Genomic DNA, 13,456 nt, shown 5'->3' on the forward strand with positions numbered 1-13,456 from the left:
CCATTTTGCCAATGCTCACAGAGAAGCCAGAGGAGGTTACAAACTAGTACATTAGCTTCTGATGATCACAAAAGAGAAACTTTGGCTGGCCTGCCACCTCTGATAGAAAAGGTGAAAGTAAATGAGTCTTGTGGCTGGCAGCCAGCTTCTTTCCAAGCAGTAACAGGGACGGAAAAGGGCAGGAGGAAGCAAGGCTTCTGAAGCAGAGTAGGAAGATCCCACTCCCCAGTATGAAGTTAAATTGTGGATCCCTGCATTCCCCTTTACATTGTATTTGTGATAGCAAATTGTGGGGTCCTGACTGTAGGTTCCAGTCTAGCCTTACAAGTGTAAACAGATAGAATTTTCCTTCCCTCAGCCAGAGAGAAACCCTGCACGATGAAGGTGTGTAAAAACTAATAGTTCATGATGTAAACATTTCCTGAATGTGAGTTTCTGAATGTAAATGTCCCTAATTGCAAAGACAAAGCTTTTCTTCAGTCAAAATTAACAAAGAAATAAAAAGAATGCAGTGAAGTAATAAACAAAGTATGATTTTGGTGTGAAAAGCAAATAATCATGTGCTCAACTGATCAACTAATTCCATGCATATGTAAACAGGCCCAGATTTCATAACATAAGTTTTTTAGTTGTGAGGCCATGGGTATCGGTACCTCCGTGAAACAGCAAGCTGCTTTGTGAACATTCCACAAACATTAAAGTTTTAGATATGTTTTAAATTGCTAAATCTGGACATCTCAAATTGCTTGATTTGTCAGCATTTTAGTAGTCATTAAGAGAAGGTTCTTCTGGGCAGTCTGTCCCTCCTGAGGCTTGCTGGACTGAGGGCTTGCTTAGGAGGCAATAATTCAACAAACAGAAGAACAAAGAACGCAAGCAATAAAGATGACTTTTACAACTGAAATATTTTCCCCTTACGAATTTTACTATTTTAATGACTTCCTATGCCAGATTCAGTTCTCAGTTACACTTTAAGTCTGATACACTTTCCTAGGTAATGATTCCACTGAAGCATTTATCCAGTGAGTTTTCCATAATAGCCTACTGAACACATGGTCACCATGGAGAAGATCAACACTTTCTAGTGAAAATAAACCTCTGTATGTGCCATGATTTCCTATCAAATAGGTGACAGATACCACACACAAAATGCTGACATTCTAATTATACCTCTGCATAAGGCATTGACATTCACATAATCAAATCCATTTCCCCCATCATTGCCTACTTCCCCTTTAATACTACAGAATAAAATATTTTAACCCATGATTCAAGACAACTAAAATTTTCAGGTACTACTTACTGGGAGCAACTCAGCATAGGTATACTTTCTACGAGCCTGGTATTGCATTTCTGTAGAGTCATCCAAAGTTATGGAAGGTATCATGTCCCTGCTCACTGACTTTGACCTGAATCCACACACACACAAAAAAAAATTTAATACCTATCTAAGAAAAAAACTAAGACTGTCAATGAAATAAACAACTAAGAAAGGACATCAGACTGGTAAAACAACATAGCAAGCAGTAGAGAAAAAGTAAATGTAGTTCAAACTTACAGCGAATGTAAAAAATGTAAAGAAATACATGTGACCCTGTGGAAATAACTGACACAATATATCTTTGAGGCCAAATGCTTGAGGTGGGTTTAAAGAACGTAAATGTATGTAGAGAATATTAATGGTTACATGAAAGAGTAAAAAACTTGTATTTGGAGAAATAACCCCTTTTGTGTTGTGGCACAAACAAATGAATAACTAATCAACCAGGAAGAAGTTCTCCATGCAAGCAATCTATAGCATAAATGTGCTTCACTAAGCAGAATACTGTATTAAGATAAGTATTCATGAAAAGAGTAGGATCTAAAAGCCTTTCATAAATGTTTGAGGTATATTGGTGTGGAGAAAGATGTACTTTTGTGTACTTTTTGAAGTCCTTTTGTGCTTACCACTTTCTACTGCTAGAAAAGTCATCCCTTTGGGGGCTTTGACGTGATGACAAAATAGGTGATAACCTTGATGAACTCTTCAAAGAGAAATTTGGTGTGGCTAGTTTCAAAAATGTTGTTGGTGTGCTGGTTCTACTTCTCTAAAAGACACAGCAGAAAAATAGGGCAATTAGGTTATTTTCCACCTTTGCATTTTCTTAACATGTTCTCATTAACTACTCAAAAGCATTAAAAGGTTTTCAGGACCATTGTTCCTTATTAATCACAATATGTAAAACTGGAAATAGCAAAAAAACTTCTCTGTATATCTTTCAAGATTTTTCAGGACACTTTAATAACTATGATAGCTTAGAAATTACATTTTTAACAGGTAGAAATATGTTACACACACTCTGCATAGAATTACAGAGGATGTCAGGTGAAAAGCATGCTTTGTGAATCTTGAGAATCTCAAGGACACCTTGAGTAGCTCTCTGTAAATCAGGGCTGTAAGACAGATATAGTCACTCAGACTAAGAGAGAAAGGGTGCATTCTGCCACACCTTCACTTACTTATTCTGAACAAAATCATGCTATGACTTTTTGGAGATGCCAGTTGTACTCAGAGTGCTCTCAGAAATTCAGCCTGAGTTACTGCTTTTTCTAAGCTCTGGCAAGCACAGTGGATATAGAAGATTCAGAAATCCAGTTTTCTCACAGCAAAAACAGCAGCAAGAAGTCAGCTGATTCTGTAAGAGTCATGGGTGCCAGGTCATAGTTTTCTTCAAGCATTGAACTCAACAGGGGCTGGAAAGCCTGCAGAGTTAGGATCCTGTCTCCATGACCTACAGCTAGTCCTGGGTCATTAGCACACCTTGTGAAGCCAGAGCTGGTCTCTGTAAGAAGCAGTTGCTTCTGGCCCATTCCTGCTGTGCTCAGTGGGAATCTCATCCTGAGCTCAGCTGCTTCTGAAAAGGAAATCTGTCCCGCTGTTTTTCCTCCATTATCCCTATGAATTAGCTTTTTGAAAACATGCATTATAATTGTAGTCTAAAACTATCCACTTGAAAGTAACAGAGGTATGTGTGAACAGATCTGTGGCATAGACCATCCAGTTCCTGATACTGGAAACACACTCTAGAGTCACATTCTCCAACTACCTTCTGTCCAGAGTCTTAACACAACATTGCTGAAAACCTGCTGCTTTCACTGCAATCACCCCTCAAACTGAGGCTTTCAGGGAAGAGCAGAGTCAAAACTGAACTGGCCATCTGCAAGCTACATGCTGTGAAAAAGACAGGTCACTGTCCTATGGTTCGTGACCCTCTGTAGAAAACAAAAGTCCTGTGTAGCTAGATTATTGAAGGACTGTGGTGATAGAAACTGGGCGAAATTCTGCCCTTTTTAAAAACATGAAAGTAGATTGAGGGTAACTGCAGTGAATTTGTAGGAATTACTCTTGATTAAGATAAGGCTGGTTGAGGGGCAGAATCTATGCTGCTAGAACTTTAGTATTTTAATTCTAAGAATGAAAATAAAATGTGTATTCAAAAGACTTACAAAATAGCCAGGATATAACTGAGAAGAAAGTTTGGCTCAATTTACAGTGACCTGTTGCATAAAATGTAGTAAAATGATACTGTATTTTGCTATATAACCATCTGGAAGAGACAAGCTTGCTAAATCTTGACTTCCTAACAAGCAAGTATGATATCCTTGTTACATTGAATTCAAGGAGTTTTATTGTTATTTTTTGATGGGACAAGGTCTAAATGTCATGATACTACCTACCTGAGGAAGCATCCTGGGAATGCAAGATTTAGGTGTCAATGGCAGCAATGATACCATTTGTGGGAAAGGATCAATGTCTACCCTTGGTCTCTCCTGGCATGCGTGCCAGAACTTCAGTTTTGCACTGGCAGTATCTATTGCTGTTGAATGAGTGACACAGAATCTGGGACCCCTAAAGAAAAAGAAAAGGAAAAAACAAAAACAAACAAAAACTAATAAATAGATTTTTTCCAAAGCATGAAATACTAGGCTATTTGGCTTTTTTTCCTTTTTTTTTTCGTTTTTTCTTTCTTTCTTTTTTCTTCATGATGGTGTTTACTGTATCAAGATATGGTACTATAAGCACCTAGAACTGAAAATCAGTTAAAGATATGTTTAGACATTGCACTCTTACAAATTTAAAAACAACCTACACATACATTAACTTAGGTTCCAAATACTGCACCATTCATTACACAGTTGCCTTTGTATAAGTCTGTATATGCCACATTCATCCTACAGCAAAGAATAGGAAAGAATTTTAGGTCACAGGACATAGACCACAGCTCTCATGAGGCTTCACAGCAAAGTACACAACTGCAGGTATTTGTTTCTGCCTGCAATGTGTTGATACTCCTTGGGGAGGAGAGAAGACCTTCAAAAATCTAGCTAATGTTTTGGAAGCAGGCTAGAATTTGTATCCTTGCTTAAGCTGTCAATATGTAAAGGCATTTTGTATAACAGACATTGAACAGTAAAGTCTCAAGGTCAAATTCCACGTAGATGTATACACAGAGCATCCTCAGAAACTTGAGAAGGGCAGTATGGGGAATAGGTTAGGACAGAATTAACCTTCTACGCCTGCAGGGATTTCTCTACCCTGCAGCCAAAGTTTATTAGAATGGTGTCCAAGGTAGCTATACACAAGGTAGCTCAGATGCTCTGGCAGTAAAATAACAAAGGTTCAGCAAGGCAGATCTACCTGTCTTCTCAACAGACTGCAGTGTAGTTTAGTCTCAACTAAAAACTGAGAGGCAACATCTGCTAGTATTTATGTGACATTACTTCCTATAATTGCAATGGGATAAGTGAGAAGAAATAAACCTAGGAGGCTTATCAAAGAAAAGGGAGATTTGTTAAAAAGTAGGATCTTAGTTCATGTTCGTTTTTTCATACCAGTAAAGAAGAAGAGGTTTCACTACTTCAGGCTGAATCCGCCTTAAATGCTTTATATTCCACTGATCTCCACGTAGTAGATCAAGTCTGAGTAACACTTCAGAAGTGAGGAAATAGTCTCCACTGCTCAGCAGATAGAATTTTTTCATCCTATCAAGTTGCCTTGAGTCAAACAAAAATAGTCACATAAGCATGTATCATATGCTGTATAGAACTAAGTACAGTACATTCTACTGGTTAACCTGCTGTCATGCAATGTATCTAATTGCAAGTGGCAGAAGCCAAAACAATTTTTCCACAAATTAAAGACAGGTTGTGTATAAGAAAAAATGTACAGTGCCTTAGGATAGACAACCTGAATCTGGTAGAGCCTTTCACTAAAGCAGTTTGTCATACAGAATGCCCCACTTGTGATTTTAAGTTCTTTTATTCTTTTTGCCTCTCTGTTGCTTTCTGTTTTCCAAATTTCTTTCTAACAAAGCCTCAATGCTAAGGTGATTCTGAGCACATGTAAGTTTTGCTTTATGAGCTTCACCAGACTCATTTCTGACTTACCTGTCAGGATACTCATGATTAATTGTGTCCATTCCACTCAAACATTATTTATTCTGAAATCTCAAAACCTCCATTGATCTGTGTTACAAGTATAAAAAATAATAGGAATAAATGTTAAATAATGGAAAATACCTTTGTTGCCTTGTAGCGTCCTTAAGAACCTTTAGTCTCTCAATATCCATCCAGAGACACCAATACCTCTCCCCAAGTGTTCCTTTAATGAATTTATTGAATCTTTCAAACTCATTTCTGTTGCCAGCATCATACGTTTTGTGGCTAATACACCAGGCAGCCCTACTGTCGGCCCCATCACTTTCAGAACTTGATCTTAAGCTCACTTCTTCAGTATCCTGTTCTCTTACATCTCTCATGGAGTCTAAGTCAGTAAATGGAGAAAAACTTTGGGAAAAGAGTGGCTCTGCAGTACCACATGCAACTTCATTATTTGCTAACTCGTGTGCAAACACTTTAGGCTGTTTATGGAAATCCACATCACTCTCAATCTCGGCAGCTGGCTGGTGGCCCAGTTCTGAAATGGATTCCTCCATTACAAATTGAGTATAAGATGGGATGATTTCTTCTGGTGTCTGAAGAGTTGCATTTTCCTGTCCACTTTCTTCTTTTGATGCACTTTCCAGTTTCTGGTCTACATAAATTAGCTGAGTGTGAGAAGGAGTTTCAGCAATGGCCACAGAAGAATGCTCCTCAGCCTCTCTGGATTTCTCCCTAATATCACCAGCTTTTGCTGACACAGTCCTTGAAGGGGAAAGGAAACTCCATTGGTGATATTCCTTAGACAGGGAACCTGCTTCTGCATTAAATCAGAAAAGATCATTGAACACACTTTTGGTTCAGGACTGTTCTCTTGCATATCAACATTTCCAATGCAACTTATTCATACTGTGCTGCAGCAGCAGAACAATGAGACCGTGTTGCACTGCAGCGCAGGTATCAGTGGAGGTGCTTCTGCTCTTGCTATCTGGCTAGAAACTCAGCCCTATGACTCAGAAACTCATTCCCTATTGCATTCCAGCAGAACAGCAGAATTCAGGAACAACTCCCTCTGGAGTCAACTGTCCTGTTTACTCAGCTGAATATTACAGATCCTCAGCATTTGGTAAACCACCTTATTGTGCTGCAGGGCCTGGCTTCTTCCCTGAGCATTTGCTCATGGTTTGATCAAAATCACAGTTCGTAGCAGGATTGTTTTCTCTTTAGGCATAAGGAAGCTAGTAAGTGATAAGTCTTTGTTTAATTATTGCAAAGTGTCTAAAACATCAAATGTGCCTCTGTCAGCTGCGTAAACTCTTGGCATACACAGGAGAACAACAAAGCCCTTGATTATGTCAAGGACTCTGGAAACATTTAACAACCCTGCAGTCCAGTCTGCCACCCAGAAACAGCTCCTTTCTGTTTAGAGATGTTTTATAACTGATAAGTTCATAACAACGACCAGCCATGTTTGTTTGTTGGTTGGTTGGTTGGTGGTTTCTTGCTGTCTACACTACCCCACTCCTCTTTGTGCCCATGCTATGAGGCATGCCCTGCCATCCTGGTCTGCTGAGAAAGAAACTTGATGCTTTAACTTACTCAAGCACCTTTTCTACTTCTGACAGATTTTCAACAAAACAAGTACTTCTGGAGCATGTTAGTGGAGATGATTTGAGTATACATACTGTTTACCTAGGTTAATGCTGCTATCATTTCACAGGTCAGCCCTGTAAAATTGAGCAGAATGACTACAGATATTTTGAACATCAACAGAATCTAAGTGAAAATGAAAGTGAAAAAAAAAAAAACAGTCATAATTCAACTGTGGCTTTACAATATCTTCATATCAATCCAGTAGTTAAAGTACTGGATAAGCTTAATCTTCAATATTTTCCTAAAGCTAAGACGTAAGCATTCGTATTCTATTGTATCGGTAAGGTAAACACCTGGGTACATTCAGTCACATTGTCAATGAGACAGATGTTACAAACTCTGAGCACATGTACTACATCGGACTGTGACAGAAAAGTGCTAAAGCCCTCTGATCCGCTAACTTCACATTTGCATTGTTATTAGCCTACGTAACTCTCTACAGTAGGCTAGTCAATAAATGGCAATGGCAGTTAGACATTCCTTGTGTCAATCTACAAAGAAGTCAAGTGCAGGCCACTGTCACAGACAGAACCTTGGATTAGCATTGTGGCATAGAAATTCTCTGCTCTGCACTTACATACTTTCATGTGTAAGTACCTACAACACAATATGTTGACATTAATTTAAAAGTCAGTGTTATTTAAAGTATCTTTTCTTATTACTAAACTATTACTAATACTGTCATTTGTCAAAGTATAATTTCTCAACACAGTTCTATGAACCTAAAACATGAACAATGATTTCACAAGACCTAGAAGAATCAGGGAGAGAGACGCACAGCTTTTGAGTAATCAAAAGCCAAGTGGTAAATGTTTTTGCCCAAGACATCTGTTCATCACCCTGATCCAACTGAAGCAGAGAGCAAGGAATTCAAACTGTATTGTCAAAGCAAATACCTTCAGCTATTGCACTCTTTTTAATTGTAGGCTGGTTCTGAGAAACTTAGCTGATGCCCTTTATTGCTTTTAGTTCTTGATCCCTACAATAAATGAATATTGTGCCTAAAAATAGTTTTCTGACTGGAAAATAAATGCTAGCTTTCCTGTGAAAGAAGAATACAAAGCAGTAAGTACACATAAAATCAATGTCTATGTTATAAAACACAGCTTTCAGTGAGAAGATAAAAGATATTCATTGAGACAAAATGCTCAGAGGACAGAGAGGTTTTCTATAGTTCTATGCTCAGTCCACTGCAATACAGAGCCATGCTACATTCTGGCACTCTGCAAGAATGGTGCACTTGTGACCTTTCTGCTCAAAGCACTGCAAAAATTACTGGTAGAGTCATGAGCTGCAAACAAGTGCAACTTGAATAACTTCATCAATAATCCATGAATCAGCAATATGTTTCCTGAGATAATCCACATGGGTTTGGGAAAGAAGACAGATTTCTGGAATTACCACGTCTTCCAATTTTCCATTCAGCCTTTCAACTCCAAGGTCCCAGCAGTACAAGTCTCAAGGTATGGCTGTTTTTCCTCTGAGAATGGGGAGAGAGAGAACTCCTAGCAACTCTGTTCATCTTGCTATTGCCTACAGAACAGAAGCAAAGCTATGCAATCATGTATGTTAACATGTGTGTCTGTGTGTTTTCTCCCAGTACCTTTGAACCTGCTGAACAATTTCAGTTAAGTTTGACAGATAGACAAGAATGTCACAAACAATTACATTCTCTAAGATTCATAAAAGCTGGCAGCCAGAAGGCCTGTAAGTGCCCAACATAAATACCCTGGGACGGCTGCAGTGCAAATCATATATTATCAAATACCCAAAGGATCTAGACAATAAAGTCTTTCAAATCATCTCAAAAGAAAACCAACCAACCAACTAAACAAGCAAACAAAAAAACTCAGCTGAAACTTAAAGACATATGTGAGACATAAATGTGTAAGGAAAGAGGCTTCTACTATCACAAAATTACTTGACTACTAGGTCATATTTACATTTAATGTTGTGGCTAGAGAAAGAAACAAACCCATTTTTCCCCCATCTGAAGCCTGAGATACCATGTGATACTTTCAGAAAGTAGTAAGTGGAGTTAGTAGCAATTCCTTAGAATGCCTTCTATTTTGACCTAGTCAGTTATATATACAATATTTGTGCCTCTGTTACTTACCTAGGAGGCCAGTTTTGTCACTTAATGAATCATCTCTTTCATGCATCTCAGGCAAATGCTGAATATCTTGAATTTGACTAGAAGCTACAGGACACGTAAATGAATCTGTAGTTTTTGTGGATTCACTTTCTTTTGCTAACGTAAACCAATCCCTTGTCTGAGAAACCGTAGCCTATGAAAAGATACGTCATAGAATAATTCAGCTTTATTTATTGCAGTGTTTCTGACAGAAGGCTTACTGTCTGTAGTCATTTTGTGCAGTCTATTTGTATACATTTCTACGCCAATAGTTCCCAGTGAAAAGAGCTGTATGACAGTAGCTGAGCATACTCATAACACAGCAGCAGTTCTGTTTAAGTTGTATGACCCATCAAACTTCTTCTATAGCACAAAGAGCTTTAAAAAGAAGGAATATTCAGAGAATCAGTTGTTCAATTAAGTTGGGACCTCAATTACAATAATTTAACCCAATGCATTCAATCTAGCTCAATGTTAAACCCACTAAACGTTCATTTTACCTGGCCAAGTGACACATAGAACTTCTTCATAGTGAATGAAGTGTCATCTTCTTCAGGAGAGGGAGGACTAGGGACTTCCTTCCTTATCCAGGGATAATAGTTACTGTCTATAATGAAATTAATGCCAGTCTGGCTCCATTCTACTTGTGATATCAATTTAGCCAGCCTGAAATTAAATGTTCAGACAAGAAAATAGTTAATCTTAGCTTTTAGTCAGAGAAACAATTGATTTTTCCCTAGAATAGGCAATAAAAAACATGATCACTCTGAAAATAAATTGCCACAGGGAACTTCATGTTCTACTTTATTATTTCACCACTCGCCTGCTGTCACATATGTAAACACCAGTACTGCCATTCCATAGTCCACCAGCTTTACAGATGGTGGCCTGCTTTACATTATAAATCTTTACCAGCAAAATTGATTTCTGTCAGGATGATCTTGCATATACCATACAGCTCCAAACCCTGCCAAGAAACACTTGAATTGTTTGCTAAAATGGAACTATTTTCTCAGATTGCAGAAGCCCTGTATCAGTACCAGGCATTGCATTTCCTGTCCCTGACACAAGCAATCTGCAAGCAGCAATGCCACAGCAGTGCTCATACTAATTGAGCTTTCAGATGATAACAAGACAGCAGGTGCTACTATGTTCAGTTGGCTGCTCTATGTAGACATAGTGCTGAAGAGCACTCCAGTGCTACCTTGTGATATTGTGAACCTTGCGATGTCCAGAAAAAGGCAGTATTAGAACCACATGACCGGGAGGATCTTGAGGATGCTTTGGCCTCAAGAACTGTGGCAGAGCTTACTTGGTTAAGTCACATAGCAGTATAAAACCAAGATGCATGGGAAGTAGCCTATGCCTTAGCATATGACCATGAACTGAATGCCCATTTTTGTTTGTCCCCATTACTTGAAGGTAAAAAGGATTTCATTCTAGGATGGGAGTACCTTGTGGTGGTTTCATACTGGAGGGCAAGTAAGTTCCACCATCATTCCCCTTCCACAAAAGAACAGGAGGAGAAAATGACGAAAAAAGGCACATGGGTTGAGATAAGGACAGGGAGATCACTCACCACCTACCACCATAGGCAAAACAGACTCAGCATAGGGAGATTAATATAATTTATTGCATATTGATAACAGACTAGAGTGGTGAGAACTAAAAGCAAACCAAAATCACCTTCTCCCCCAACTACCTTCTTCTACCTCCTCCTCCCGAGAGGCGCAAGGGAATGGGAATGGGGGTCGAGGTCAGTCCCTAACTATTCATCTCCACCACTCCTTCACAATCACTCTCTGCCCCTGCTCCACGTGGGGTCCCTCCCACGGGATGCCATCCTTCCCGAACTGAGCCTGCGGGGGCTGCCCACAGGCAGCAGCTCTTCAAGAACTGCTCCAGTATGGGTCCGTATCATGCTGTCCATCCTTCAGGAACAGACTTCTCAAGTGTGGGTCCCCCACAACCAGCCCTCCCGCTCCTGCATGGGCTCCTCTCCACAGGCTGCAGCTCCGGTCCGGGCCCTGCTCCTGCGGGGGCTCTCCATGGGCCGCAGCCTCCTCCAGGCCACATCCACCTGCTCCACCAGGGGCTCCTCCACGGGCTGCAGCGTGGAGATCTGCTCCACGTGGGACCCATGGGCTGTAGAGGAACTTCTGCTCTGGCAGCTGGAGCACCTGCTGCCCTCCTTCTTCACTGACCTTGGTATCTAAAGGGTTGACTCCCTTCTCTCTCCCAGCTGCTGTGACACAACAGTTTTTTTCCTTTATTAAATCTGCTCTCGCAGAGGTGCAACCAGCATGGCCCACTGGCTCAGCTCTAGCCAGCAGCGGGTCCTTTATGGAGCTGGCTGGAGCTGGCTCTGATCTGACATGGGGTGGCCTCTGGGCTCTTCTCACATAGGCCACCCCTGCAGCTGCCCCACTACCAAAACCTTGCCACATAAACCTAATACATACTTTCATCTTATCTTCATCTTTAAACACAAGCTTCCAGTTTAACACCTCAGCTTATCTTGCTCCTGATTCAGGAATGTAATTTAAAGCACTGATATCTACAGAAATTAGGCACATGTACTTATAGACTGGGGGACTAGAGGATGGAGAGGTCTAGAGGGGAAGACACATGAGGAGTGGCTGAGGTCCCTTGGTTTGTTCAGCCCAGAGCAGAGCAGGCTGAGGGGAGGCCTCATGGCGGCCTGCAGCTCCCTCACGAGGGGAGCGGAGGGGCAGGCGCTAAGCTCTGCCCTCTGGGGACAGCGACAGGACCCGAGGGAACAGCATGGAGCTGGGAGAGGGAGGGTCAGGCTGGGTGTTAGGAAAAGGTTCTGCACCCAGAGGGTGGTCGGGCACTGGGACAGGCTCCCCAGGGCAGCCATCACGGCACCGAGCCTGCTGGAGTTCAAGAACATTTGGACAATGCTGTCAGATATATGGTTTGATTTTTGCATAGTCCTGTGTGGAGCCAGGAGATGGACTCAATGATCTGTGTGGGTTCCTTCCAACTCAGGATATTGTATGATTCTGTGATTCTAAGATAGTTTTATATAATTCTCTTATGTAACCCTGCTTCATAAAAATAGATAGATAGATAGATAGATAGATAGATAGATAGATAAAAACACCTTTGGTATAGCAGAAGATCAAACTTTTAGTGTTTCACAATGCCCAGATACCTGTATCATAAAGCAGGCTTCTACTAAAGGTAAAATGGAACACTCTGATGGTTTTCTTATTCTTTGCAGTTTCCCTCATGAAATATTCCCAAGTGCAGTCTTCAGGATGTTGGAAGTTAAAAATAATTTTGAATCTTTTCATGTAGAAGTCAGTACCCCAGTAACTATTCTGTCATAACAATTAACAAACGTGTTTTGTGAACCATACTGCCAAGCTGCTTCTCATTTTAGGAACCCTACACACTACAATTATCAGCATCTAGAAACGACCTTAAAAGTTGTAGAGACAGATCCTTCCAAAACACAGACCAAACCTCTCGAATATTAGAAAAGAGGCTGAAAGGACATCTGGAAAAATACAGCAAGTGTATAACTGGAAATCCTCCAAACTTCGCCATGGCATCCCACAGACAACCTTGCAAAAGGAAATCTGAGGTAGGCTCGAAGATACAAAACAGATAATTGAGATAAAAAGGACTATCTGTCTTTTTTTAATAGATTTTATGGATTCATCTCTTTTACCCATATGGCTTATATATTGATTAGAGAGAAATGTATTGCTACCATGATATCTCTGTGAAAGAGAGATCCAAGAATCACCAAATACCACTCCTACTCTTTCTGTAGTGTTGTAATATAGTATGTAATTGTGGTCAAGGATAATTACAGAAAAACAACTGAAAAAAGTCACTGATTTTAATTTATCCAGGTTGTTAAAATGCTAAAAGACGAGAGGTGAGAGAAAATATATTGAGTACTGTCAAGATTAGTTAAAAGATAAATGTAGATTTAAAACTAAGAGCATAAAAGACTGTAATACCTGTATTCAAAGTAGCAGTCACTTTCTAGAAAAGCTGGAAGTCTTTCTTTCTTAACCCACTGAACCGCTTGTTCTCGATCAAGACGCTATTAAAAAAAAAAGCCAAAGATTTGCAGTATTCTTGACTTTATTATTTTGCTTGACATGTAATGGATTCTCTCCATCCCCCTTCTAAAGAAGCATTGTCTTACAAAAACTAGTATACAATGTACATCACCTTTGTTATCCAGTTTAGCCTTAATTGTACCAGGAC

The 13,456-nt window shown here is 40.0% G+C and overlaps 1 protein-coding gene across 1 annotated transcript in view; it reads right to left on the reverse strand.

The window, feature by feature from the left end:
• RGS22 (regulator of G protein signaling 22) overlaps positions 1-13,456 on the reverse strand; it is a 62,381-nt gene that overhangs the window by 32,340 nt on the left and 16,585 nt on the right. Inside the window, exons 4-11 of the mRNA XM_050708784.1 lie at positions 13,204-13,289; positions 9,706-9,871; positions 9,188-9,359; positions 5,560-6,238; positions 4,873-5,034; positions 3,718-3,889; positions 1,948-2,087; positions 1,304-1,409 (exon numbers count right to left, since the gene is read on the reverse strand). Of these exons, the coding sequence (XP_050564741.1) occupies positions 1,304-1,409; positions 1,948-2,087; positions 3,718-3,889; positions 4,873-5,034; positions 5,560-6,238; positions 9,188-9,359; positions 9,706-9,871; positions 13,204-13,289 (1,683 nt within the window). The remainder of the gene's footprint in view (positions 1-1,303; positions 1,410-1,947; positions 2,088-3,717; positions 3,890-4,872; positions 5,035-5,559; positions 6,239-9,187; positions 9,360-9,705; positions 9,872-13,203; positions 13,290-13,456) is intronic.

This window comes from Cygnus atratus, chromosome 2 (genome assembly GCF_013377495.2).
Source record: "Cygnus atratus isolate AKBS03 ecotype Queensland, Australia chromosome 2, CAtr_DNAZoo_HiC_assembly, whole genome shotgun sequence".
Taxonomy (NCBI): domain Eukaryota; kingdom Metazoa; phylum Chordata; class Aves; order Anseriformes; family Anatidae; genus Cygnus; species Cygnus atratus.